This window comes from Condylura cristata, unplaced genomic scaffold (genome assembly GCF_000260355.1).
Source record: "Condylura cristata isolate star-nosed mole 26May11 unplaced genomic scaffold, ConCri1.0 scaffold00008, whole genome shotgun sequence".
NCBI classification, from domain to species: Eukaryota; Metazoa; Chordata; class Mammalia; order Eulipotyphla; family Talpidae; genus Condylura; species Condylura cristata.
The window spans coordinates 25388865-25415148 of NW_004567109.1; the positions used below are offsets into that span (position 1 = coordinate 25388865).

A 26284-nucleotide genomic window follows, 5' to 3' on the forward strand; every position below is an offset into this window, starting at 1 on the left:
GACAAGTTCTTTGGGTGTTTTCTTTTAAACAGTAAACTGTTATGCCTGGTGAGCTGACAAGGCATTAAGTAAGGAGAGGGGTGCAGCCAGGAGTAACTGGTCTCTGCTAAGCCACCCGCTGGTAATGAGGTGGGTTCTGCACCTAGGTGTGGCACTCCAAGTGTCCCCGGCTCCTGACCCAGACAGACGTCACTCGCAGGGCCTATCTCCTGCTCTTGTGCTTCCGTTCCCTTGCCCAGGCACGAGCACTAGGTCCAGCTGGTGATAAAGGAGAGAGAAGTAGGGTTCACGCCAACCTGTATGCTCAGGTCTGGATTTAATCCAGCCTTCCCCTGCTTGCTCCTACCTACCAGCTGTGAATCCAGTTTCGAGATTTCCAAATTCTTAATGCCAAGCTCTCTATCATGATTACTATTGTTTGAGCCTCTTTAAATTCCTGGAAAATAATTTCTGAAAATAGCAACATAGTGCAGGAAAAATGGCACAATAGAAACTAGTGTTCTAGAAGCAGAAAGTCAAGTTTCAGAAGTAGAAGGTCCCACCTCCTCTAGAAAGGTATGTGCCTTGAAAAGGTAAAATACTTAATATAAAGGCACTATTTTGAACTTTCAGTATGTGTGATACAATCTAAATAAACTGTACCATGTACCATGTAAACTTTTTCTTAAAACTTGAGAGAAAAGTAGTATTTTTAATTGCAGGTTAGAATACAACAGCTCAGGGAGCGTGACAACTTGTCTAAGGTTAGCGAATAAAAGGCAGAGCTGGATTCTAATTTGGACCTTACTCTTAACACCCATGATGCTGTCTCTGCAGTGTTGCTGTCTGTAAAACAAGTAATATTATCCTCGCAGTACTGTTGCAAAGATCAAATGAAAGAAATTTAGGTAGTGGAACAAACATCTTAAGAGGGTCTGTGAAGAGTCATTCACCAAGTGAGGGTCAGCAAAATACCTCCATGCTTCCTCCATTTCCCTGCAAAATCAGAGTCAAAATGTAAAATTTGTCAGCTACTTTCCTCCTGACTAGAGAGGCAAGGTCAAAATGGGAGAATAAACAGGGGTTTTAGAAATAAGAATGCAAGGTGGGGATCCATGCCAAATCATGAATGTAGGAACAATACCAGCAAAAATGATCTGGGCACCATAATGGGCCACAAGTCAAGTATGACTCAGTAGTAGTGTTTCAAACCATGACGCGTGTGTATGTGTGTGCATTCATGCATGCGAGCGCACGTGTGTGTGTGTAAGCAAAGCAAGGGGTGGTACCCCTTCTCTGCCCAGAAATAGGTCTTCTGAGCTTAAAGGTCTTAGCACTTGCTATTCTCTTTACCTGACACTTCCCCTAACTCAAGTATTAGCTGTCACTCCTGCAGAGGGCTCTCCTAACCATTAAACTATTGCCTCTACTTTACATTCTCTCACATTAAAAATTTTAGCACTACTGAAATCATCTCACTGGTTTATTCATTTGTTTTGTTCACAAGAATGTACACCAGAGGAGAGGAGCCATATTTGTTTTGTATACCTCTGTATCCCCCAGTTTCCTATAACTATGCTTGGCATGTAACAGTGCTGAACAAGTATAAATCAAATGATGAGGGAGGTAGGGAGCACAGGTCAGTAGCATGGAAAGTGTAAAAAATAACATGTGGCTCCTGCTTCCAAACTGGTTGGAGAAGCAGCAGCAGCATAAACATCCCATGACCAGATGCTAAATGTGAGGCAAAGAATCAGAGGCAAGACAGAGGTGGCGGCAGGAACAGAGTTCAAGAACAGGGGTCATTCTACTTCATCTTTCTGTGTCTACACCTACCACGGTGGTTGAAGATTAGGTTGTGAGCAACTCTGAATTGCCACCAAAGTGATGCCAGTGGATTAGGTGAGATATGAGACTTCGTGTATAATTTGGTATCTTGGTTTGCAAATACTCATACTTAGTAAGTTCATGGACTATGTCAGGAGGTTCTCTTACACTCATAGTATTAAATATAGGCACATATACAACAAGATAACATTTTGGCTAAAATCTATGTCATTTATTTATTCAAACAACTGAGTATCTTCTATGTTCGAGGCCATGTCCTTGGCACTGAGAATGAAGATAAACCCTGGCCCTCAAGGAGCTCACAGTCTAGTAGGAAATAAGTACGTATAAGTACGTAAATAAAAAAGTACAATGTAGACTCTGCAAAAGGAACCACTGTGGGCGGTGAAGAGAAGGAACACAGTCTTAAGATTAATGTCTACAGGGAAGGAAGATCTGGCGGATGGGCATTTCTTTGTGAGGAATAGCTAAGACAATGGTTCTTAGTGTGGCTGCTCATTACTACATCAGAATCAACTGGAGCATGTATCAAAGCAGACCGGCCAGTGCCTTCTGCAAAACCTGACTCAGCAAGTTGAGGGTCTGGCACCTGGTAATGTGCATGTTAAAGTTTTATAGATAATTCTATTACAACTCAAAGATTAAGAACCTGTGACATAAGGTTTGCTTTTTACACTGGAATCAAGAATGATCTGCACATCTAAAATGCTAACTTGTGTTGCTCTTTAATGAGAAGGAGTAGGAGGAAGGAAGAGAAATAGGGGTTGATATTAACCTCTAATGTAGTCTCTATCTATTAATTCTCACAATATTTCTATGAGGTAGATATTATCCCCATTTTTTTTACAGATGAAGAAACAGAATTAGAGAACTTAAATAATTTGTTCAACACTATAGAGCTAATGAATCCCAATTCAGTTAACTCTTAACTCACTTAGCTCTAAAGCCTACCCACTTCCTATAACAGCATTCACCAAGAGAAACATTTACTGATCAAATGTAATTTTCACTTGATTCTTTGCCAGTTCTTGGTATTGCTATGGTAAAATATACAGAATAGCCAGATGGTACTTTGATTATGTTCAATTCAACTGTCCAAGGATACAGCCTTTTTGGGCACACGGTGACTTAGGGCAAACCTGGGAGGAACAATAAAATGAGCAAGTGGTTCTTAATTCTTTTCCCATCATTTTCTTACCTCTGGTGGAGGTGTTATGAAAACAAACCATAGCTAAGAACTGGGTACATCCAGAGGGAAAAGCAAACCTAGTTGGATGCCCGTGAAAGCAACTCCATCTGATTTCAATGATTCCTAAGACTCAAAAATATCCACACTCAGGTTTCTCAGAAAACGAACTGTCAGAGCAAGAGACAGGCCCAGAGTTTGCAGTAGGAACTAGCTCAACCTTCAGAGAAACTGTGAGAGACTAGCAATGTTTCCAGGTTATTAAACAAATACTATCTGTCTCTCCCTACACACGGACTCCCAAGTACAACAAAATACAGAGATCAGAGAATAATGGGAAGTCCAATCCCAACTAAATAGCTTGGGGGTAGGCCCAACCAATAAAAAGTCTTCTGTGATAAAGAAAACCAACTACAAATATTGGTTAAACTCTCACTCAACATATTCAGTGACCTACAAACCAGATCTTTGACAGGAACAGCAAAGTGGAACATGATAGCTCAAGAAAAGGAAATGCATGGTTGACACAATACTTGGGACCTCAGTCAGGTTCAGAAGGCTGGTGAATTACCACCGCCCTGTTCTATCACTGAACTCAGAGTTACAATAGCCGTGACAAGCTGAACCTGAATTTGCAGTGCTGGAGAGCTCTGTTCTTATTTTTGGTGTTTCAAGCAACTACTTGAATCCAAAGAAGAGTTCTGATCAAATTAGCCCACACCAGTGATACATGGATAGCACACAACTTATATTTCGATATGTAGTGTAACAAAGATGGTAAGCCAGACTTTATTTTATTGCTACATTTTCCCCAAACCCAATCTGGGGACATTTGCTTCCACCCACTTTTTAATATAATACTGGCACAACTTTGAGTTGTTCAACAAAACAAAACATGCAAATCTGGATCGGATCGACCCTTTTCTTTCAAAAGTGTTGATTTATTTACACTGCTCTTATTCACCTAGCTCAACTACACCTCCTCCTAATAAGCAGAGTCAAAGGAGCAGGTGCCATAGACTGTGGTTTAATAAAATACAAGCATTGTACTTGTGTGGTTACTTTTAACTGAAATCTACGGCTACTGTAAATTAGCTACACTATAAAGGCAACTCTAGGGAGCATAGAGGTGAAGTCTTAAACCTAATGGCAATATTTGGTTGTTCTAGAATCAAAATAGGATATTTGGGTTATACCTTTGGCCAGCCAAGTGGTAATAGGAAGAATTTACAAAGCCTCCACCTAACTACAGCAAGTCTTTAAGCTTATTATCCTGTTATAAATTCATAAAGATGAGGAACTAATTATCTGCAAGCTGTGAAGTCAAAACAGCCAAAATGCAAACACATTGTTACACTGTAAAGTCAAGTCAAGCAGCCTCTAGATCCCTGGCTGTCTCTGGTTAGGAACTTAAACATTTAAAAAAGAAACTTCAAGTATGCTGGGAGACAATTATCAGAATGCTTGGGTACCTTCATTCCTGAATATCAAGTGATAGGGCTCACCTCCACGACCACTCCTCAGAGACTGTAGATGCAGAGCTCCTTCCTGAGAGTTCTGAGGGTGGGTGGCTCTAGATTCTCCAAGGCTGAGCTGACTCTATAAGCTTTAAGTTTTATCCTGGTTCTGGACACATTTCAGTTCTGCTCCAAGTCCACTTTGCTCCAATTCAGCGATGACAGACATATATTTGAACTCATTTGGTCTGAAGTTAAAGGTTTCCACCAACCCGTAGGTCTCTTTGCGATCAGTAGCATAGAAGAGCTGAACCTGGTTGGCAATGCACTGTGCTTCAGCAACACTCTGTAAGGTAAAAAAGAAGGGTGAGGGTTTTTCTAGCACATGGCTGCTAAGTTTGATGTCTGAGGTTTGTGGTGAGAAGGGGCCCTCAACTAAGAGTCACTGCTTCCAGAAAGTTCCCCTGACTCTTGATGTCTTTTTTTTTTTTTTTGGCATATCCAAGTTATCCATGCTTATACCTATTATAGCATTCATCATAACATAGTATACTTAAGCATTTTTTATCTTTTTTTCTCTGTCTTCCTTAGTGTGAATTTCTCAAAGTATGTGCTTACTTTACAAACTTGCAGTGAGTGGTTGCTAAATAAATTAACGTTTATGTTTGAAATCTCTCTTTTATTCACTTCCTTAAATAATTGTTAAGTGTGTCTCAAGAGGGGGAAAAAAAGAGCAAAAGAGCAACAGTTAACTACCCAGATCCAAAAAAAAAAACAAAAAAAACAACAGCCTGTGAGTACTATTGCTGACTAACCAGACAAACTCTGAATAAAACATGTTTTTGGCACCTCAGTCAGAAAACTAGCATCAAAATCAAATTTTAAAAATGTTAGTTTTTAAATGTTACTTTATGACACACTTGCCTCTGATGGTGCCTTGTCTCCCTTTTCTAGAGAGTACGCTATGCTAGAGAGCAACCTGCTTCTAACAGAAGGACTACGGTGGAATGACGGGGAATAACTTCTGCTATTAAGTCAAAACAGATATTATAGCTTCTGTATTGCCATCTCTCTTGAATCACTTGCTCTGGGTTAAGGATGCACATTCAAATAACTGTAGGAAGAAGCCAGTGTGGCAAAAAAAGATGGTCTCCTAACAGTAGCTGTGTGAATGAAGTCAGAAGTGGATTCTCAAGTCCAGTTAACCTTCTGATGACCCAAGTCAACACCTTAACAGTAACTTCACAAGAGTTGTCTTCTGAACTTCACAAGACTTAAAGCCAGACTCATTTAGCTACATTACTCTTGTATTTGTGCTCCAGGCATTCTGCGGTATTAAATATTTGTTGTTTTAAGTTTTGTAGTAATTGGCTTTGTGGCCATTTATCAATCCACCAGCAAGGCTCAGGAAAGAGAAGGGGCCAACGTTTCTAAAGCTAAGGAGTAGGTAGTGACCAGACCACTCACTTTGTTACCATAGGAGAGGTGAGCACACATGTTACATTCTCAAAACTTGATAGAATTACCTCAAACCACTCTAACTTTTGTTTCTTAGTTGGTCAGAAGCACTATTTCATTATCCCTATGCTCATATGACTAAAACCAAACTCCAAAAGGTAATGAAAAATTCCCACTAAAACTTACTATCAAAAGTGTGCTGTGTCTAGCTATGGAATGATGAAGACGGGTTTATAAATACCCTTCGCTGCTCCCCCTCCACTCCCTCCTATGGGGCTTTCAGGTCATTTCTTACAAGCAGGCACTAATCTCTGAGACTAGATCTTCAATCAAAAGCCTTTTTCCAAAGTGCTGGCTATTTCAAATTAATAGAATTTTAGAGCTGGAAGGGGCCTCAGAGATCAGCAGTCCTCATTTAATAGGCTTGGAAACCAAAGCAGATGAGGTTCAGGGATAGGCCCAAGGTCATGTGCGAGCAAATGGCAAAGCCAGGACCAGATCTCTGGACACCCAGGCTGGTACTCCGTCTACTTCATCAGATACTGCATCTTGTGAGGCAAGATAATTAAGACTGTCAAGGTCAATAAGTACTTCATCAAAATTTACCTTTCTTATACTCAAACATGCCTCAAGAACAAACAATTTCTAAAGTACATTGCTATGATCTCAAGCAGATATCACTACTCTCTGAGCCTCTCCACTGCAGGGATTCTGATAATCAACTTCTGTTTGAGGCAGAGGATGGTGAAGGCAGAGGTAATTTTAGCTGTGTTCACTTCAAAACAGTGCAGGCAAACTACAGGGTCTTAGGGCTCTGTGTAGATGCTGCAAATGCCTTTACCTGTTTCAGTTGTTATATCCTAGGGCTGTAAAACATACCTAAATTTTGCTTGCATAAAGACTTCTGACTACTAGTTTGAAGATCATTAGTATGATGGATAGGAAGATAAGACATGGACATGTATACAGTAGCTATCTGTCATGGAAGTTATGAAAAGCATCCACTCCCCTCCTTATTCACTCCCTCTTGTTTTCTTAATTTTCAACATTAAGCAGTGGTCGTGAGGTTTTTCCAAGATCCAAGGTAAACATATTAATTCCCTGTGTTGCTCAATAAGTTGATAGGGTAACAAACCTGATTTCTCCTTCTCTTTCAAGCTTCATACTTATAATCAATTTAACATGTCCTGCACATTTTTTTACCCTATATATTTCTGGGGTCATTCTCCTCTGTCTCTACTACTATTGTTCTAGTTTAAGTCTTTACTACCTGTTGTCAAGAATATTGCAATTGTCTTCTAAACAATCACACTGACAAGGCTAGATATTAAAAATGTTTAGGAAGCAAATAATTAAGGTTATGATCTTTAAATACAACTTTAAACGGGCCTCTCCCTGTTCAAAACCATTTAATGACTCCCTGTACCCTGAGGATAAAACTAAACCTCTGAACACAACTAATCAAACCGCTTTTTTTTAATTTTATAACAGTTTATTTTTATATCATTTTGTACATTTTTTTTTCTTCCCATCTCAATTGTGATCCCCGCGAATCAAACTACCTTTTTTATATACCAGTGGTACCAAACTGTCCACAATGTCCCAAGTCATTTTATACCTCCCAGCACTTATGTTAGTCCCTCTGGTGGAATAATCCCCAACCCCTCTTTTTTTCTCATCCCCCTACTTTTTTATCTGGTTAAGCTCCTGTTTACCTCTGAAGGTTCAGCCCAGATGTCATCTCCAAGAATTGTTCTTCCTCCTTCTGGGCCAAGGACCCCTGCTGTCTACCACCAGAAACTGTGCCTATCTCTACCCTGACATTTACTGCATTCCAATGAAATTATCTATTGAGACATATGTGGAATCGAATAAAGCTAGGTGTTTGAATATTCTGTTATATTTTCTGAATTAAAGTGAGTTAGTTCAGAAGGAATCTCTAGTTTTCATTCATATGCTTTACAGTATTTGGAAATTATATGCTTAAATTGCAAACTCAAGTATGAGTATGCAGAGGATTACAAATTCCAATCACATTTCTAGCTTTCTCATCTTTGAATCATGAATCTCTTCAATAAATTCTAATGGCTTAGTTTAGTATTACGCTGGAAAATCAGTCAATTGATTGATACACGACAAATGTTTAAGTTGTCTTGCATGCTGTTGTGTGTTAGAAGGCTAAAAAGCAAATTTTAATGATGATGTGAACTGTGTAGCAGTTTGAGACTATCAAAGTAAGGTGGTAAAAATGCCAATGCATAAAGGGCCTTCTCTGATCTGTACAGTCTACTTGAATATGGTTAAAAGCTGTGTGTTGCTGAACACTAGAAAATGAAGTACATTCTCTATGTCACTTCTGTGGTCAAATCTTAAAACATGTCATTATTGGTGATTATAGCTACTCCAAGTCTCAATTTGAAATGTCTACATTTTGTCTATTCTTTCCTATCTGTCTTGGACCTCCCTGGTGGCACAGTAGGTTAAAACACAGCACTATGAAGCTATCTGCAGCCACTGCAGCATGAGTTTGATCCCTGACCAAGGTGACCCACATGGCGTGGCAGACCTCTCTGACCCACCTGCTGCTTCCCTCAGCAGTGTACTTCATTGATCTGCCTGTTCTGCTCCCCACTCTGTCTCTGGTGAGACCTGTCACCATTCCCACTCCCCCCCTCTGACCTGTACCCCAGTTCTGTATGCATAAATAAATCTTAAAAAAAAATAAAACAAAACAGTCTTCATAACTCCCCTCCACCTTTTTTTTCCCTCTCTTTTTTTCTCTCTTCCCTCAAAAGAGTAGTTTATACTTACTTTCTAAGTTCTTTTCCCATCCTCTCTTAAAGATACCCTAATCATGCTTTTATCCTATCACTCTTCTGAAACTGACCCCCAAAAGTCCCTATAGACTTCTTTGTTGTGAAATCTAGTAAATTCTCAGTCTTTATCTCATTTGCTTTATCAGGAAGTGAGATCTGGCCAGGTGAGCACTACTTATTCCCGAAAACATTGTATCTTAGCTTTGAGGGCTTTCTACTTAGTTTCCTTCCTAACTCTGTTCCTTTTTAATTTTCTTTGATAATGATTCCTTATCTCCTCAGGGTTCAGTTCTAAGACCTCTTCTCTATTCTATCTTCATTTACTTCCTTGGTAATTTCATTTAGTCTCAAGGCTTTAAGTAACAATCTGTAAGCTGATAACTCCCATATTTGCATCTTCAGCCTGGATCTCTCTGCCAAATGTCTGGTTCATTTATCTAACTACCTATTACTTGGATATCTAATAAGCATATCAGATTTAACATGTCAAAAATTGACTTCCTACCAAACCTGTCCTCCTGCAATCCTGTCTATCTCAGTTAACAGCAATTTCATTCTTCTGGGTAGGATTTTGAGGTGACTTCCAGTTGAATGTGATGGGTGGAAATATGGGACAGAGACTGAACAATTTCAGTTACAGGAGACAGCAAAGCAGAGTCCTAATAATGTCTGAGACTCGGAGCTCACTGCTACTGTGAGATACCAGCCCAATGCCATCACCTTTCCCTTCCCCATATGCAATGACTGGGGGGGCTGGGGGGGGTGAGAGGGAAATAAGTGTTTATAATAAGGATTCTCAGGGGAAGCGGCACCAAATGCCCACTTTCTTGAGGACATCCTGAATGCAAGACCTGCTAGATAAATGAGGCTCACTGAGGAAGGGCTAGACAAAGAAGTTATATAGAAGTCATAAGACTGCTCCTGGCACTGGATATGCAGAGAGAGCACATACAAGGGCCATTATTACCTATGTGCATGTGGTGGCTGCATGATCCCTGGGAATAGGAAAAGAAGGAAGGGAAATCCTTATATATGATATGGATGGTATATATGAATAGTATAGAGGAAGATAAAAGGTTGTAAACTATTCTAGCCTTTGAACTCTTTCTTACACTTAAGAAACCATTCACTTGTTTATTGCCACCAGGAACTCCCAAGGAACAGATGACTCTTGGAGTGAAAATTAATGGATTTAGAAAATAATGAAAGGAGAAAAATCCCATTGGGAGTTGTAATTGAGAAAGGTGTGGAGTTTAAAGCAGAGTGCGGGAGCCATTGAAGAAGTGCAGGCTTTGCCATCCCCACCCCAAGAGAGGAAAAACATTTTAGGAGTGTGCTTAGTGAGAGAAAATCACAACATCCTAGGAAACCTTGTCAAAGGCTGCTTAAAAATTTTTCTGCTTAAAAACTTAGTGGCCAGTCCTAATTTTAACAAATCTTACATATCTAGAAGTAAGCTTGTGTTTTTTGTCTTTTATGATTTATTTTATTTATTTACGCATACGAGAGCTGCAGTATAGGCCAGAGGTGCAGGGGAGGGGGTGAGAAGATTCACCAGAGACAAGAGTGGGGAGCAGAATAGGAGAATGACTGAAATACACTGCTGAGAAGAGGTCTGCCGTGCCATGAGGGTCATCTCCCTGGCTGGGGACTGAACTGATGCTACAGTGTCTGTTGATAGCTTCACAGTGCTGAGATTTAACCCCTTGTGCCACCAGAGAGGCCTCCTTTTGTGGTTTTACCTTTAAAGACCCCTTTCTAAAGGCCTGCAAATGGGGGACACTATCCAAGGTTTCTTTGAAATGTGAACTTCAGGATATATTCCTTAGCTTTGACCCCAAATAAAAGTTCATTCTCTCCGAAAGCTCCGTACTCTTTTGGATGACAAAACACAGTAGGCATAGATATTATATAACTGTATTATATAGCTTTCCATATTCAAGCACATTTTAATATTTCCCTACTATGTGAATATCCCATTTAAATATCCCTACTATCATAAATATCCCATGGTGGCACAAGGGGTTAAGATGCACACTCTGAAGACCTCCACAGCCACTGCAGCATGAGTTTGATCCCTGGCCAGGGAAGGTGATCCACATGTACAGCAGACTTCTCCTGTCTTGCCCACTGCTCCCCTCAGCAGAGTATTTCAATACTCTGCCTGTTCTGCTTCCCACTTTCTCTGGTGAATCACACCCCTGCATCTCTGACTTATGCCTTGGCTCTTGTATGTATAAATAAAAGTGATATAAAAAGAAACAAGTTATCTCACATCAGCAATGATTTAGCTCTTTTTTTTTTTTTTAAAGATTTATTTATTTATGCATACAGAACTGGGGCACAGGCCAGAGGTGCAGGCATGGTGAGAGGATTCACCAGAGACAGAGTGGGGAGCAGAACAGGCGGATCGACAAAGCACACTGCTGAGGGAAGCAGTGGGTGGGTCAGGAGAGGTCTGCCACACCATGTGGTCACCTCCGGGGCAGGCAGGAATTGAACTCATGTTGAAGTGGTTTTAGCTTCTTACTGCTGTGCTTTAACCCACTGCGCCACCAGGGAGGGCCCTGATTTAGCTCTTAAAGGGGTTTAAGTCAGGTGTGACCAAATAAGTTATTAAAAACTTTTATTTTTAAAACTTTTGGACTTTTAAATTGCAAATTTAAGTGATTAAGGATCCATACTAATTTCAGTTTGGAGGAACTTGAGTAAGACAAAATTAATGTCAACTTAAGGAAATAGTACATGAGGTCTCTGGAATTTTACCTCTTCTGGATTTTGGCAGAAGAATAACACCTTCAGGGCCACCAGGTATATCCAGAGGTAAAAGTCAATGCTTACCAGAAATGTGGAGTCCATTTCTGCTGTCATCAGCACTATGCCTTTTTCATCCTTAAGTTCAGGGTAGTGATATAAAATCAGTTGGCTGGTTGCAGCATCCCCTCGGGTCTATAAGGAAGAATACTTATCAAGGCTCAATAAGGTACCACCACAAAATACTGCAATTTCAGAGCAATAGAGAGTCTGGAGGAAATTCTGGCTCTTAACAACCCCTTGGGTGGCTAGTGAGTGGAAGACCAGTATGTGGGGGGAATGGTCAGGCCTGCCAACATACTGTGAAACTGACAGTTTGCATGGTGTTATTTGTGCCTTCAACTGAAAAGGTTTGGCTTTTTTCCCAGAAAATGTTTACAGTAGGCAGTGAATCCTTCATCGTGGCCATATATTTAAAAACAAATGGCACAAGCAGCTACCAAATCAAGTTCTAAAGAAAGCAATATGCCTATGTAATTGCCACTTTTATGGACTAGTGCATTTCACAGTTGAAATCTAGTCCCCTTGGCTGGCTCTGAAGACTGAGCTCTTTTAAGCTGTAGCAAACAGCTGGAGAGTTTGCACATGGGTCAGATTTGTAATGTGCATTTAAAAAAATATAATCTGGGCAGGGGTAGAAGGAAAAGAATAGGGACATCATAATTTCATGAGGAATGGACAGGGCAGTGGGTACCAGACCTCAATCCAGACTAGGAAGAGGGCTGGCTTCAAAGTTAAAACTTTCTACCTATAGTGTATAAAGAAACAATCATACATCTAAAAAAGATCTTTGGGTTTTATTTCTAAAATCTCAGGAAGAATCCTTTTAATAATCAATATCATACTATTGCTAGAGTTTTTTTTTAAATAGGAAAGATATATATTTTTAAAAATGTAAGTATCTAGGTATTGCTAGGGCAATCTAATACTAAGAACATACTTCTAACATAGTAATTGTTATGCTGATCATTTGGTCATAATTATATTTCTGGATCTTTCACTTCTATTTGTATCTGAATTTCATGAGGGCAGAGAAATATCACAGATCTCCAGGATCTGGATTAGTCCCCAGCATATCAGCACACTGATTAAGTTCCCAGGAGTCGATAACTCAGAATCAAGCCCAGTTATTGATTGGCAATGTGAACCAATTTCTCCAAGTCTACTTTATTCTCTGTAAATTCAAGTAATAATAGCAATGTCTCATAAGATATTTAAAAGGATTAGGTGATGCTATATATAAAACTCTGACATGGAGTTTAAGTACATCAAATTTGGGTTATCATAGTATATGCTCATTAAATGGTCACTAGCTGAATTATAAAATAACTAAGTAAAATGTTTCCCCTTCATTATATTCTGCTCCCTTTAACCCAAACAGGTTAATTTGTCCTCATACCTCTAGACAAAAAAAAAAAAAAAAAAAAAAAAAATCCCATTTAAGGTATGTTTTATAGCAAAGTTTGGCCCAGATATGCAAGTGATACAAGATAAGCATTCACCACAGTGATTAACCTTGAGTTATGCCTCAAGCAGGTCAGAATTCAGAGACCACTGATGGCCCCAAAAGATACAAAGAGGGTGGGAGAGGGCACTAGACTACATTTAGAGGTGAGGGGGGCATCGTGGGAATTTCAAGAATTATCTGAAAAAAGCCTCCCCATACTTCTGCCTGTATAGACCACTTTATAACTAGCCAATCAAATTTTATCAAGCCTCCCAGCTCATTTATTCTTAATTTCCCCACTCTTGTTCCTTCACTTTTAGAAAAACTCCTACCCAAAACTCTGCAAATTTGATGTTCTGTCTTCTTGACAGGTGGCCTTGCAATAAAGTTCTTTTATTTCTCATAATATTTGCTTTTACATACTCTGGCAGTAAGCCCACTGCTTGATAGCAACTGTATGTTTTTTGGGGGCCAGATTTGGCCTCCAAATATAGAATATAAATCATAGTTACAATCTGATTTATTTAATATTTGGGAATAAAATAAGGAAAAAGGAAGGAAGAATGGAAGCAAACATAACAACTATGGGATGTAAACTATGCATTTACAAAGCTAATAAAACACTTGTAAGACATGGAGCTCCCTTTAAGACTTATAGTTCAGGTTAAAAAGACAACTAGCCACCATAGCACCCAACATACAAAGTATGACAATTCACTGATGCCACAGCAAATACTACTACTGCGAGCTAGCAGACACTCTGTGCCCTTGAGCCTCAGCAAAGACTCACAATCCTATCAAGGGGGAGGCCTTCCATCGAGGGACAAACACAAGCCACCTACCTGAATATTTATAAGTGCAGTGAAGTGGAGTTCAGTACCCGTCCACTGTCCTACATAGAACTCATAACCTTCCCTTCTTGGTAGTGCACACAGAAACTGTGAGAAATACATAAGGAGAGATCGACAAATAAAATCATTTGTTCTATGTCCTATGTTATTCACTACATTTCTTTAATACTTGATTAAAACTTTTAAAATCAAGAAATGCCTGAGATCATAATTAAAAAAATATCTCACATACTTTCCGACCCATCTAAGACAGAAAGAATTAAGAGATACAAGTAAAGCTCTCTCATAACCCATCCCAATTTCATAGGCTGAGATAAATATGTGTATTAAATTAGCTTTGGCATGTATGCTGTGAAACCACTACCAGAAACTAAAGAATATATCTATTACTTCCAGAAGTCTCCTAGTAAGTCATCTCTCTCCCCAGTTGTCCCAAAATAATCACTGACTTGGTTTCTGTCACTACGGGTCAGTCTACATTCTCTTTTTTTGTATACAGAATTTGTACCTCTTTGGTGTTTAGTTTCTTTCATGCAGCATGTTTACTTTGTGGTCTATTCATGTTGTTACACATATACACATTGGGATAGTACAGAGTATGAAGAGAGTGGAAGAAAATATCCCATTTGGCAACATACATAAGCAATCCTCATGTGATAGCCAGAAACTTACTGTTGGACATGACTGAGCCCGGTTCCATATCAAATCAAACTTCTCTTTCTGCAGGTTAGAAAAAGCTAAAATTAATTCACAAACAAGAAAACACAAAAGGCCTAATCACCTCTAAATTTACCAAGACTGAATTCTCTAGTACTAAAATATAACTAAAACAACCTCAAATTCCATCATTTATAAATCCCTCTTTTAACACAGAAGAAAAACCAGGTATTGTGCATTGTTGTTCAGCGTTTGATAGAATTGTGTTGTTCCAAATCCTCTAGGGGACTATGCCAAGTGTAAGAGATATAAGGTCACTGAGTCTATCTGAGGGAAAACTAAGAAGGCCTGGTCCATGATCCATTCTCAGAGATCTAAAGTATTGTGAAAAGTACAGCCATTGAGCTCATGAAGTACAAGGGTATGTATAAAAGGTAGAAAATAAGGGGCAATATTCTCACAATCACCAAAGGGTTTTTTCATCCTTTTGTCTGCTTTCTTTCTGAATTTACACTTACACATGTAAGCTCAGTATATATTTGTATACCTATATAAACTTAACTTAAGCCTCTTCCGCTTCAGGGAAAAAGAACAACTAAAGAAACAGCTGATAGCCCAGTACCTCAAATACTTTCTTATGGTATAACTCAGGAGGAGGACAGTTAAGTCAGAAACCAGTCTTTCCAGTCAAAGACTTAATGTTCAAGCAGAAATCACTGACTAACTCCAAGACAGCAATTCAAGAAGGGAAAAACCAAAACCAAAAAGAAAAAAAAAAGCCACATGCTAAGGGGAAATATCAGAAGAGAAAAAGACCAAGTCATTTCAGGTATAGGTCATTTCCAGACAAGGAAGGGAGAAAGCTATGCTAGAGGCCCTTTCTTAAATTCCAACAGCTTGGTGGAAAACACCAAAAAGAAATAAAAGATATCAGAAATTGCTTAGTGACATGAACTTATACCATGCTCCCTTGTCAGAGACTGACTCAAAGAGACATTTCTGAACTAGAAAGAAGGAAAACAAGAGCTATAAATATACCATATGGAGCTTCCAATCTTTGGTGTTCAGGGCATAATAAAAACCCTCAGAGCTATAAATGAAAGTTCTCAAGAGGCAATAAACATAGGAAAGTAAAGGCAACTACCTACTAAGGTTAGACCCCTGACCTTCATGCAGTAACACTTTCATTTCCCCTCCAAACTACTTACAGGAATAACTGCGAAGACTGTATCTTTTGTTGCAAAATACTGCTGCCAAATCTGTACAAAAAAGAGAGGGTGTCTGTGACATTTGGGAAATCTTTTCAACCTGTATGAAGAAATGATGACAGCTTTCACTGTTCAGAATAATGTGCTACTTGATAAAAGGAAGGAAAACCCAACACAATGCTTTTATTACGAATCTATGATTACTAAAAAGATGTAATACCACCTGCTCTTCTAGATGATTAAACTGTAACCCTTAATAACAAATTCCTGCCAGAGAAATGGATTCTATGACCTTGCTAATCATTTTTCTCAAGATAGGCCTTGGGTGTTCATAGACAATTTCTTTATTTCACCTTATTTTCCCCACTCAAAATCCATACTCCCCAGCCAACTGTGGATCTTCTCAGAGAGCCAGGACATTGATCACTCAGAACCTAGGGTCTGGAGTCAGGCATAACTGGATGTAAATCTCAGTTGCAATCATCTGCTGGTATGCTATTTCAGGCAAATTACTGAAACTAAATTACATTCAATATAATCATTGATAAAATACCAGTAACATCAACCTCACAGAAGTGTAAAGATTAGTTAAAATAATGTAGGCTTGTATGTAGCACATCAGATACAATGCAAACCAGAGCCTAAGATGCTCTGAGGGTACAATAAAGGGGCACTTTACTGAAAAAGGGTAACAAATACCAGAGGAGATGTATCTTGAACAGTGATCAGGAGTTTGCTGGGTAAATGGGGAGGCTGGGAAGATAAGCAGACTGGACAGAAGATAGGAACAAATGCTAAGCAAAGAATGGCAATATCAGCAAGGCACAGGAGTCAGGGGAGGTGCCATAGTAAAGTGATACTGAGTGAGCTGGCGAAGAATGAAGAGTTGATGTGAATCCCCTTCTAGGGTTGCTTTGTCAACTTTCCCATTAACATATAGGGCTCCAGCCAAAGACACTAATCAAAGACACTATGATCTAACCAATCAGAACACTGAGACCTGGGCAAGCATTTACCAATGCCAACATTTACTTTGCTTTATTTACTTTGGGATTTCAAAACATACTTCTTATTTACAAATAGCATATACTGCTTACTTTCATTGAATTTATATTACTACAGTTTATGAATTAACACTGAAATTTATGAGACTGATAGATGATTCTTAACATAGCTGACCTTGATTACTCAAAATTATCTTAATGAATACAAATGCGTATCTGAAATTACAGGTTTAAATGTTACTTGTCATATGATCAGGCCTGTTGGGCCTTGCTTGTCTCCCCATAAAGGACATGCTTGTTGTCCACTTTCTTCTGGTACTTCTCCTCAAAGGCAAAGTTTGAGGTCTCCTTGAGAGTCTGCACAAGACTATTAAATGAAGCTGTTTTGTTTCTGTCCCGCACTAGGCTAAAACTCCTTGAGTGTAGGGGATTCTCTAATTTATTTCTGAGTCTGGCACAGAGTCTGATATTTAGTACACATTCAAAATTTGCTGAAACAAATGATAACACATGACAGAAACCATGAAAAGTGGCACAATCTCATGTAAGGAACATGATGCAGTCAGACATGGGTTGAGGAGTCCTACCACTACCACTAACCAAGTAATCTCATTGAGTTTCAGTTTCTGCAGCACCAACTTTAGAAGCTTTTCAAAATAGTGCATATGAAGCACTAAGTATAGCACCCAACACACAGCTGACTGCTTTTATTATTTATACTCTCAATATTCCTATAATATAGTTCAAGGACCTCTAAGAAATGCCAATAGCTTATGATAGTCTAGAGCAAACAGAATCACAGACATAAAAATGTAAACAGCAATGCAAATCAAGGCATCTAGAATGACTGACAGTACAGATCTTATCTGAGAAGCTTCCTATAACAATGGAGGACTCAAGGAACGTGGGAAGTCATTGAACACTCGTGAAGTTACTTACTTTTATTTATTTATTTGAAAACATAAAAAAAACATAAACATAGCACTTTCTATGCCACATATTAGTTTTTGTTTTCTTAAATATTATTTATTTATATATACAGAACTGGGGTACAGGCCAGAGGTACAGGGGCAGTAAGAGAATTCACTAGAGACAGTGCGGAGCAGAACAGGCTGATGGACGAAGTACACTGCTGAGGGCAGCAGCAGGTGGGTCAGGAGAGGTCTGCTGTGCCATGTGGGCCACCTCCGGGTTGGGGATTGAACTCACACTGAAGCTGCTGTGGCTAGCCTGCAGTGCTTCTTCCTAACCTGCTGTACCACCAGGGAGGGCCCACCACATATTAGGTTAAATGATTTCCAAATATTAAATTATTTAATTCCCCCAAATAACACCATGAGATAAGTACTACCATTAACTGGGCTAACTTAACAAAGTCATTCAGCTAGTAAGTAGCAGAGCTAAGACTTAAAATTGGCAGTTTGGTTTTAGAGTCTGTGTTGTGAAAAACATTACTTTTCTTCTTATGAAAACATGAAGAGGATTCAGCTGGAAAAGATATTACAGGGGAAGAAGGAGTGAGCAAAATAAGAGCAGGGACACCTATTTAGAAAGGCAGTATAGTAATCCAGGTACAGACTAGTAGATTTTTTTTTAAAAAATGTGGGTAACAGGAATGGAAGACACAAGGATAATGCGAGGTGATTATATATAAGAAGTGAAAACAAGAAAAACAGTTAAGGCCGCTATTTTCATCACTTTTGCTTTCTGTGGCTACCATTCATTTTGGGGTAGGAAGAAATATCAAGAAATGTAGGCCCCTTGGACCTTCCCTTGTGGCGCAGTGGGTTAGGGTGTAGCACTGCAAACTAGCGCTGCCACTTCAGTGTGAGTTTGATCCCAGCCCCAGAGGTGACCCACATGGCACAGCAGACCTCTCCTGACCCGCCTGCTGCTACCCTCAGCAGTGCACTTGGTTAGTCTGTCTGTTCTGCTCCCCACTCTGTCTCTGGTGAATCCTCTCACCCCCCCTGCACCTCTGGTTTGTACCCCAGTTCTGTCTGTATAAATAAAAAAAAAAGAAAGAAAGAAATGTAGGCTCCTTTCTGCTTTCAGATTTGGTTCACAGAGTATACTTTTTCATAACGTAAGCCACCTATTTTCATTCATTACCTGTTTTATTTCTTCTGCAGTTTTGTCTTTCACCATCTCAATGTTAAAGATTGAACTGAGAGTCTGAATGAGAAAATAAAAGGCAATTAAGTGTCACAATTAAAAAATGAAACACCACTCTCTAAGTCTTGTGGGAAGCAACATTTCAGGACAATGAAGCAGAATGTCAATAAGTGGAGAACAAAAATAAGGAAACCAGCTTGCTCTGAGGGGTTCCCAAGCCCAGGCAGGTCCTCACAGTTCTGTCCCCAGAGCCTCTATGCCACTTCTCAAATGCCTGGCTATTACTTTTAACTGCTCTTCTAGAAGGGTGATAGGGATGTTTTTTTATTTGATTTTTAAAAAGCTATTTCCTATAGAAAGGGAGGGTATCACTGCATATTCTTCACACTTTCTCTGGCACCTTCAAGGCCAATACTATCTAGGAATCCTACCAAAGACACATTTCAGAAATATTTCTCATCTCTATAGTGGGAAAATCACCTTACACAAAACTCCCTGAAATACAGTATGCTCAAATATGCAGCCTCTGATTACAGACAGTTCATAGGACGTTAGACTTGAAGATAGAAACCTACCTTATCCTTAGTGAACCCTCTGCTCACAGACTGTTTTCCCAAAGCGTCTGCCTGAAATACATAAGATAGGATATTAATCTATTACTTTCTCATAAGAAAAAGCCCACCTATTTAGGTGTAGTGTCCAGTATCTTATTAAGTTTTTTTTTTTTTTTAAGATTTATTTATATAAATCTTACGAAACTGGGGTGCAGGCCAGAGGTGGTAAGAAGAGTCACCAGAGACAGAGTGGGGGGCAGAACAGGCAGACTGACAAAATACACTGCTGAGGGGAGCAGCTGGCAAGACAGGAGAGGTCTGTTGAGCCATGTGGTCACCTCCCAGGCGGGGACTGCACTCACTGAAGCAGCTGCGATCTGCTTGCAGTGCTGTGCTTTAACTGGCTGTGCCAGGTGGGCCTGGCTTTGCTTTTTTAACATGGTTTAATAAACACTGACTTTCAGAAATGCAACTACCATGTAACTTGAGAGATGATACATTGTGGAATCTCACGAGGGTTGCTGAGTTTGAGAGTTTTATACTCACTAACACAATATCCCTGCTCTGGTAAGCACTTTGCTGCTTCTATGTTCACATACAGGAGAAAGTATCTGATGATAGTGTTAGGTCTCTCAGCACAATTATGCCCCAGGACTTATACATAAATATATTTTAATAAAAAAATACTTTACATTATGGTTAGGGAATTACATTGATACATTTTCTCTGAAATTATGTGAGAGGATGGGTTATAATGTCTACATTTCATTTCAATGTGGGAAAATAAAAATTAAAAAAACATAAAATTGATTGTAAAAAGGAGATGGTGAGTCATTCTGACTCCAAGAAAAGGCTTTGGGAAGGGATAGTAGGGGTTAGCCATGAGTTCCCTTCCATCTAACTAGGTAAGAAAGATAGTAAGTGAATATGAACCTAAGAACTGTCATAATTTAAACATGGCATTTGGGCCTCCTTGGTGGTGCAAGGGGTTAAGTCTCAGCACCATGAAGCTGTCCATGGCCACTTCAGCAGGAGTTTGATGCCCGGCCAGGGAGGGATTTTCTACTCCCCACCCTGTCTCTGGTGAATCCTCTCACCTCTTTCCTGCACTTCTGGCCTACACCCCAATTCTTGTAGGCATAAATAAGTAAAATAAATCTTAAAAAAAAAAAAAATGATGGCATCTTATTATGCATCTTGTCATTATGAGGTTAAATTTCTGAGTCTGCTTTTCATAAAGGGGCAAAGAGTTTCCCTACATAATATTAAAAGTTTATAATACAATAATACTTCCAAGGTTCCAATATTTGCAACATTGACACTATAAATGTTTATAATAGGAAATTACACTTGTTTAAAGTATTTGAATAGAGGTGTTTGTAAAGTTGTAACTATGTTTATCAGAGGGGCTGAATTTGTCCTCAATCTTGTAGTGATTAGTTCACTGACTACTGACCATATTATAAATAACTCAACCAGTTAATTCAAGACTGAGTGGATTCTCTTAAAATTTAGGATATCTGGCCCTCCCTGATGGCGCAGCGGGTTAAAGCACAGCACTGAGAAGCTAAAGCCACTTCCGCATGAGTTCGAATCCCGCCTGCCCCGGAGGGCACCACATGGCGAGGCAGACCTCTCCTGACCCGCCCGCTGCTCCCCTCAGCAGTGTACTTAGTTGATCTGCCTGTTCTGCTCCCCACTCTGTCTCTGGTGAATCCTCTCACCCTCCGCAGCTCTGGCCTGTACCCCAGTTCTGTACAAATAAATAAATAAATCTTTAAAAAAAAAAATTTAGGATATCTAAGGTGAAAATTATTCTCCAAAATAAAATAAACACTTCTCATTCTAACACAGTGCCGGATCCCAATTTTTCACTATGACTCCTTATTTTAGGCCCACCCAGTCCACACCTGGTCACTGCCTATTCTCCCTGCTTCCTGACTCATTCTGATATGTTCCAAAACAGCCTACGTTAGTATTTTACAAACCAGTTTATGAAATTCATTTAGTTGATTGTGGTGGCCAGTCTTTTTAAAAATAGGGGGAGGGAAATCAGTGCACTGCACTGATGTGCAACATTCAGTTGCAATCACAAACACACACACACACTGAAGTATGAAGTGAAATGTCTTTCTTACAATGGGCTGTGGCCAAAAGGTTGAAAACTACTGCATTTAGACTGATCTTCCAAGACACAGCTTTCAACCTGCTTTCTCCCAGCTGATTCTTATTTAAGTACAATGACAGCTAATGTGGACTAAACACTTACTTCCCCTCCCTGCTGTCCAGCACCATGTGTGCTTGGCTTGACCACCCAATTGCAGTTCATGAGAGAATGGAAGGCCCTTTTCATCTCTGAACTTCTCCATGACCATAGTATCTTGCCAGAGAGGGCAGGATACCATTTGTGGATGGAAACCACGCTGAGAAGAAAGGGTAGGTATGTTCATCCAGCTGACCCATCAATGCGCCCACTCCCAGGATAAGGGTCGGAGGGTACAGTGCAGAGCCCTGCTGAGTCCACAACACAAAATGGCAGGTCTTACCTTCTGTTCCACACTTCTGATAAAATCTCCTTGCCGGGAGTGCCCCACTGGCTGCCTTCGAAATTCACTGCGCTTCTCCAGTCGTGACTCAAAAGCAGCTGGGTCAGATCTGAACAAGAGTAAAACAAAGGTAAACTACTTGGGTCTTTTTGGATTTTGAAATAGCAAAACATGTTCCACTTCCAGAAAGCAAAGACACGGGCATTCAGAGACTGGGATTTGCCTTCAGTTAGTCAGGCCTGAGCACAGACCTATATAAATCAAGAGAGTGGACAAAGAAATCATCATTCAACTGCTGTAACATTTTCCTCTTGCATTTCTTTTCTAGGGTGACAGAGGGCTTCATCCTTCAGGTACCTACTCTCTGGGTACTTAGCTCAAATCCTCAGATTAGAAGGGTACTCTGAGGTCACTTGTGGCTCACTGTCTCAGGCAGGAATCCTAGGTGTCAAGCTTTTACTTGCACACATCTAGCTCTCAGAAACTTCCTCCTCCCCATACACTGCCCCCATCCCCAATTTAAAATCCTATTCATAGACAAGTGATTTAGAGGCTTCCAAAGCCTATTTTATAGACTTGGCACATAAGCATTTCCCAACCCCTGTCTCCATAGAACATACGCCTGCAGGAGGTACATCAGAAGTCATTCTTTAAGCCAAGAGGGGGTTGGTCTTCAGGTTTGGAGTCTGGATTGGGGCTGTCTTCTCTAAGACTGCCTCAGGTGGTGGAGCCAGTGATGCAATACTTTGAGGACATCTTCCAGGGACACCAGCTTCTCAGCTATGAGACCTGTAGAGTCATGGATAAGGACTGCAGGATCCGAGGACATTTTCGTCACCTTTCTGGTGCAGTCCTTCCTGCTCAAGCATGGTAGGAAGTCCTTTTTCCATAAAGTTCACTTTAGAGGACATCAAATGCTACTTCCTTCACTGCTATGCACTGGGGCAGATCTTGCTCCCCCCTCCAGTGTGGGCCAGCAGTGCCCTGACAAGTGGAGTCAAACCAGAGGTATTACATACTAGGGGTGATGCCTGCCTGGCCAGGGCTGCAGGCACCAGGACTAAGTCAGTGGCTAAAGCCACTAAGGTGAGCAGTTGGAGAGGGCAGGGAAGCCTAGGCAGTGAAGTCCACATACTCACACCTTAGGTATCTTTTATTAGTAAATATTCTGTGACTGTATCTATCTTTCTGTAACTTTCATCCTCAGGAATCAGAGGGTAAATTTATTATTACACAGGGATATAACTTTTTTTTGTATGTGTACTTGAAAATCATTCTTAGGCCATCTGCTAAATTTTTCTCTAGGTTTAATTACCTGTTTTATTTAGTCCCTCTTCAGATATGTGATTTGTGATTTTTCCTAACTATGGATCTCATCCCTGGTCACCCGCTAGTTTTTCTACACTACAGATAGGAGTTTGGCAATTAAATCCTCCCAAGTTACCAAAGCAGAGTGTGACGCAAAAATCCAGAGTGGACTACCCGCGGGTCAGCAGGGCACAGCCTTCTTGCTGGCTTACACTGAACTTGTGCTAGTCCCCCAAGAGCCCAGGTTTTAGTGGGTATGCTCCAGTACTAATCAAAAGGACAGTAACTTCCCTAAAATATGTCATGAGTGTAGGTGAATGGGTGAGATGGGAACTAGAACTCTGGAGGTGAACTTGAGGCCACACATACAGATGCTGAGTTAAATGGCTATAACTGAAACCTAGGATGATAAACCATTTTCTTTCCCTCTCACCCACTGCCTCAGAAAGAAAAAGTCTCATGATATCCTGGTCATGGGCCCTAAGGCCAGGTTCTATCTTGCTCCCTCCTTTAACTTGGCCCAAGTTCTGCTGACCCTTTTTTGGCCTTGCTTTCCTATTTCCGTTCCCAGTTTCCTCTACCTGAACCTCAACTTCTTTTCCTTTGTAACCACAAGGCTTTCCCTCCCATCTCCCTGATACTTGCTTCACTCAGCCTCTTCTAGGACTTATCATTTCCTCTCTCCTATTCATTGACTTAACAAACAACTTACTGTCTCTTGCTTGCTATTTACTTTGCTGAGCTAGTTACTTTGCAGAAATAAGTACAGTACCTACATCAAGATGCTTACTGTCCAGTGGGAGATATATATGTGTATACTTATCTATCTACACACACATATATATGTATATATATTAGAATATGTAATGTAGAGATTATGATGGAATTTTGCTCAAATAGTTCCCAAAAGGTTGAACTGGTTTCATGCCTCTGTACCTTTGCTGCTGCTGCTACTCCCTTTACCTGGAACATCCTTCTCCAACTGCACTCCTTAATTCTTTCATGCCAGACCTCAGGGCTAGAAAGAGTTTTGGCAAGTACTAAAGCATGATGGTGTTGTGTAGAACACTAATATGGACAATATCCAAAGTCAATGGGTTGCCCTGAGAAGCTCATTCTTTGGGAGATACACAATGTAAAAGATAATGGGAATTATCTTGTGGGAAGGAGAGCGAAACCAGTTACTCACTTGTTCATGAGTAAGAATGAATGAGAGCTAATGAAGGACAATACTTTAAGTTCTGTGAAAGGTATCAGAGGCTGCAGAGTAATGTAAGTTAAAAAAAAGTTTTTTAAGATGATAAATACTTGTGTATATCTGAATGCTGTTAGGAGGGTAAAAATATTCACTTATGCCGGCCCTCCCTGGTGGCACAGCGGGTTAAAGCACTGCACTAAAAAGCTAAAGCCACTTCCGCATCAGTTCGATTCCCGCCTGCCCCGGAGGCGACCACATGGCGCAGCAGACCTCTCCTGACCCGCCCGCTGCTCCCCTCAGCAGTGTACTTCGTCGATCTGCCTGTTCTGCTCCCCACTCTGTCTCTGGTGAATTCTCTCACCCTCCGCATCTCTGGCCTGTACCCCAGTTCTGTACAAATAAATAAATAAATCTTAAAAAAAAATGCCATCATTCTTTCAAAAAGAGAAGAGAGACCATTCCAAAGCAGCAATGAGATGGTGTGAGGGTGGAGCGGTCCAATGCTGGAAGTGGAGGAGTCTAACTAGAAGATTCTCTAATAGTCTAGTCAATGCTGGAAGAGTAAGTGAAGGCTGTGGAAGCAGAGGTGAGACAAAACTCAAAGTTATAGTGTTCATAAGACAACTACCTGCCTTCTTTGCCAATTTCTCTTCCAACCCCCTTTAATTTTCACCTTTGATCTTCTTCAGCTCGTCCCACTTCAACTCTACAGACTTATCCATGGTCCTGAACACCCATATCAACCCCTCCAATCTCTAGATCCTTCCCTTTGGAAGCTGAGGGGCAGCATGGGAGTCAGAGGAATGCCAACCAGTTGTGACTTTTGCTCATTTTCTTACTCTCTGACCCTCCAATTTTCTCATCTTAATAACAGGATTCAATCGATGACCCAAACGGTGGCACTTTTTGTTTTTAATTGTCCCCTACCACCCCCAATCTCCTTTCCTTCCCGTCAGAACCCTAAGCCAGGAGAGACCAAACGAATTCTAGGCCTAGCCTCGGTTGACTCAGTATGTGACTCTGAGCAAGTCAAGTCTCTTCTCTGGAAGCCTCCAGTTCTACAAGGCCAGTAGTCTCTGACCGGCCTGCCGCCCAAAGGCCCTCATAAAGAGACCACTCACAAGTTTGAGAACTTAACACAGAGACACTGAGGGCCTGGGAAAGGGGCTAGGGCTCCGCAGAGAAACCCAGCTGACATCAGCTGTGTGATCTGCAGCGAGTGACTTGGCCTCTTCGAGCCCAGACACACCATCTGTAGCGTGGGCACGGTACTAGCGTCCACCTCGCTGGACTTGGGGAAGGACCGCCGGCGTCACACACACACCAGAAGCTCGGCCGCACGCCACCCCTCCTCCCTGCCCGCCGCCGGCTGGCTGGGCCCCGCACCTGCGCAACTGCTGGATCTTGTCGCGGTAGCGGTCGTAGAAGGGGTTAGCCTCGAGCTCGGCCTGGACCCTACTGCCGTCGGCTCCCCCCGGGGGCTGGCCCGAAGTGGGGCGCACCGGGAACACGCGCAGCTGAGCCGGTGACACGAGCCCCAGGCCCAGGGCGCGGCTTCGCACCGCGCACAGACCCCGGTAGAGGCCGGCCACCTGCAGCACGGCTGGGCCCGCGCCACCCGCCGCCGCCACCACCGCGGCAGCCATGCTCGCCCCCACCTCCTCCTCCTCCTCCTCCTCCTCCCCGGGCACGTCGACCTCGGCCCGCGGCCCGCGCGTCCGCTCCATCGTCCTCCGGGTCCGCCGCGCCTGCGCTCCGGCACCGAGGTTCCGCGCACCCAAGGTTCCGGGTGCCCGGGAAGGACAAGGCGGCGACAAGGACTGGCAGCTCTCGCCCTG

The 26284-nt window shown here is 41.1% G+C and overlaps 1 protein-coding gene across 1 annotated transcript; it reads right to left on the reverse strand.

The window, feature by feature from the left end:
* Window positions 1–1731: 1731 nt before the first annotated feature.
* On the reverse strand, window positions 1732–26264 carry ATPAF1 (ATP synthase mitochondrial F1 complex assembly factor 1). The gene is made up of 9 exons (XM_004678967.2): window positions 25833–26264; window positions 21941–22049; window positions 19416–19466; window positions 18838–18900; window positions 15722–15772; window positions 14529–14576; window positions 13848–13943; window positions 11586–11693; window positions 1732–4816 (listed from the first exon to the last, which is right to left on the reverse strand). Exons 1-9 carry the CDS (start codon window positions 26171–26173, stop codon window positions 4622–4624), a joined length of 1062 nt encoding a protein of 353 aa, XP_004679024.1. The 5' UTR covers window positions 26174–26264; the 3' UTR covers window positions 1732–4621.
* Window positions 26265–26284: the final 20 nt, after the last annotated feature.

What these genes read in the sequence shown, in the direction of transcription:
- ATPAF1 (XM_004678967.2), bottom strand. Translation starts at nt 26,173, where the DNA reads ATGGAGCGGACGCGCGGGCCGCGGGCCGAGGTCGACGTGCCCGGGGAG. An exon ending in CTGCACTTATAAATATTCAG is followed by an intron (nt 11,694 to 13,847) that starts GTAGGTGGCTTG and finishes TCTTCCTTATAG; the next exon opens with ACCCGAGGGGATGCTGCAAC. An exon ending in AAATGGACTCCACATTTCTG is followed by an intron (nt 4,817 to 11,585) that starts GTAAGCATTGAC and finishes TTTACCTTACAG; the next exon opens with AGTGTTGCTGAAGCACAGTG.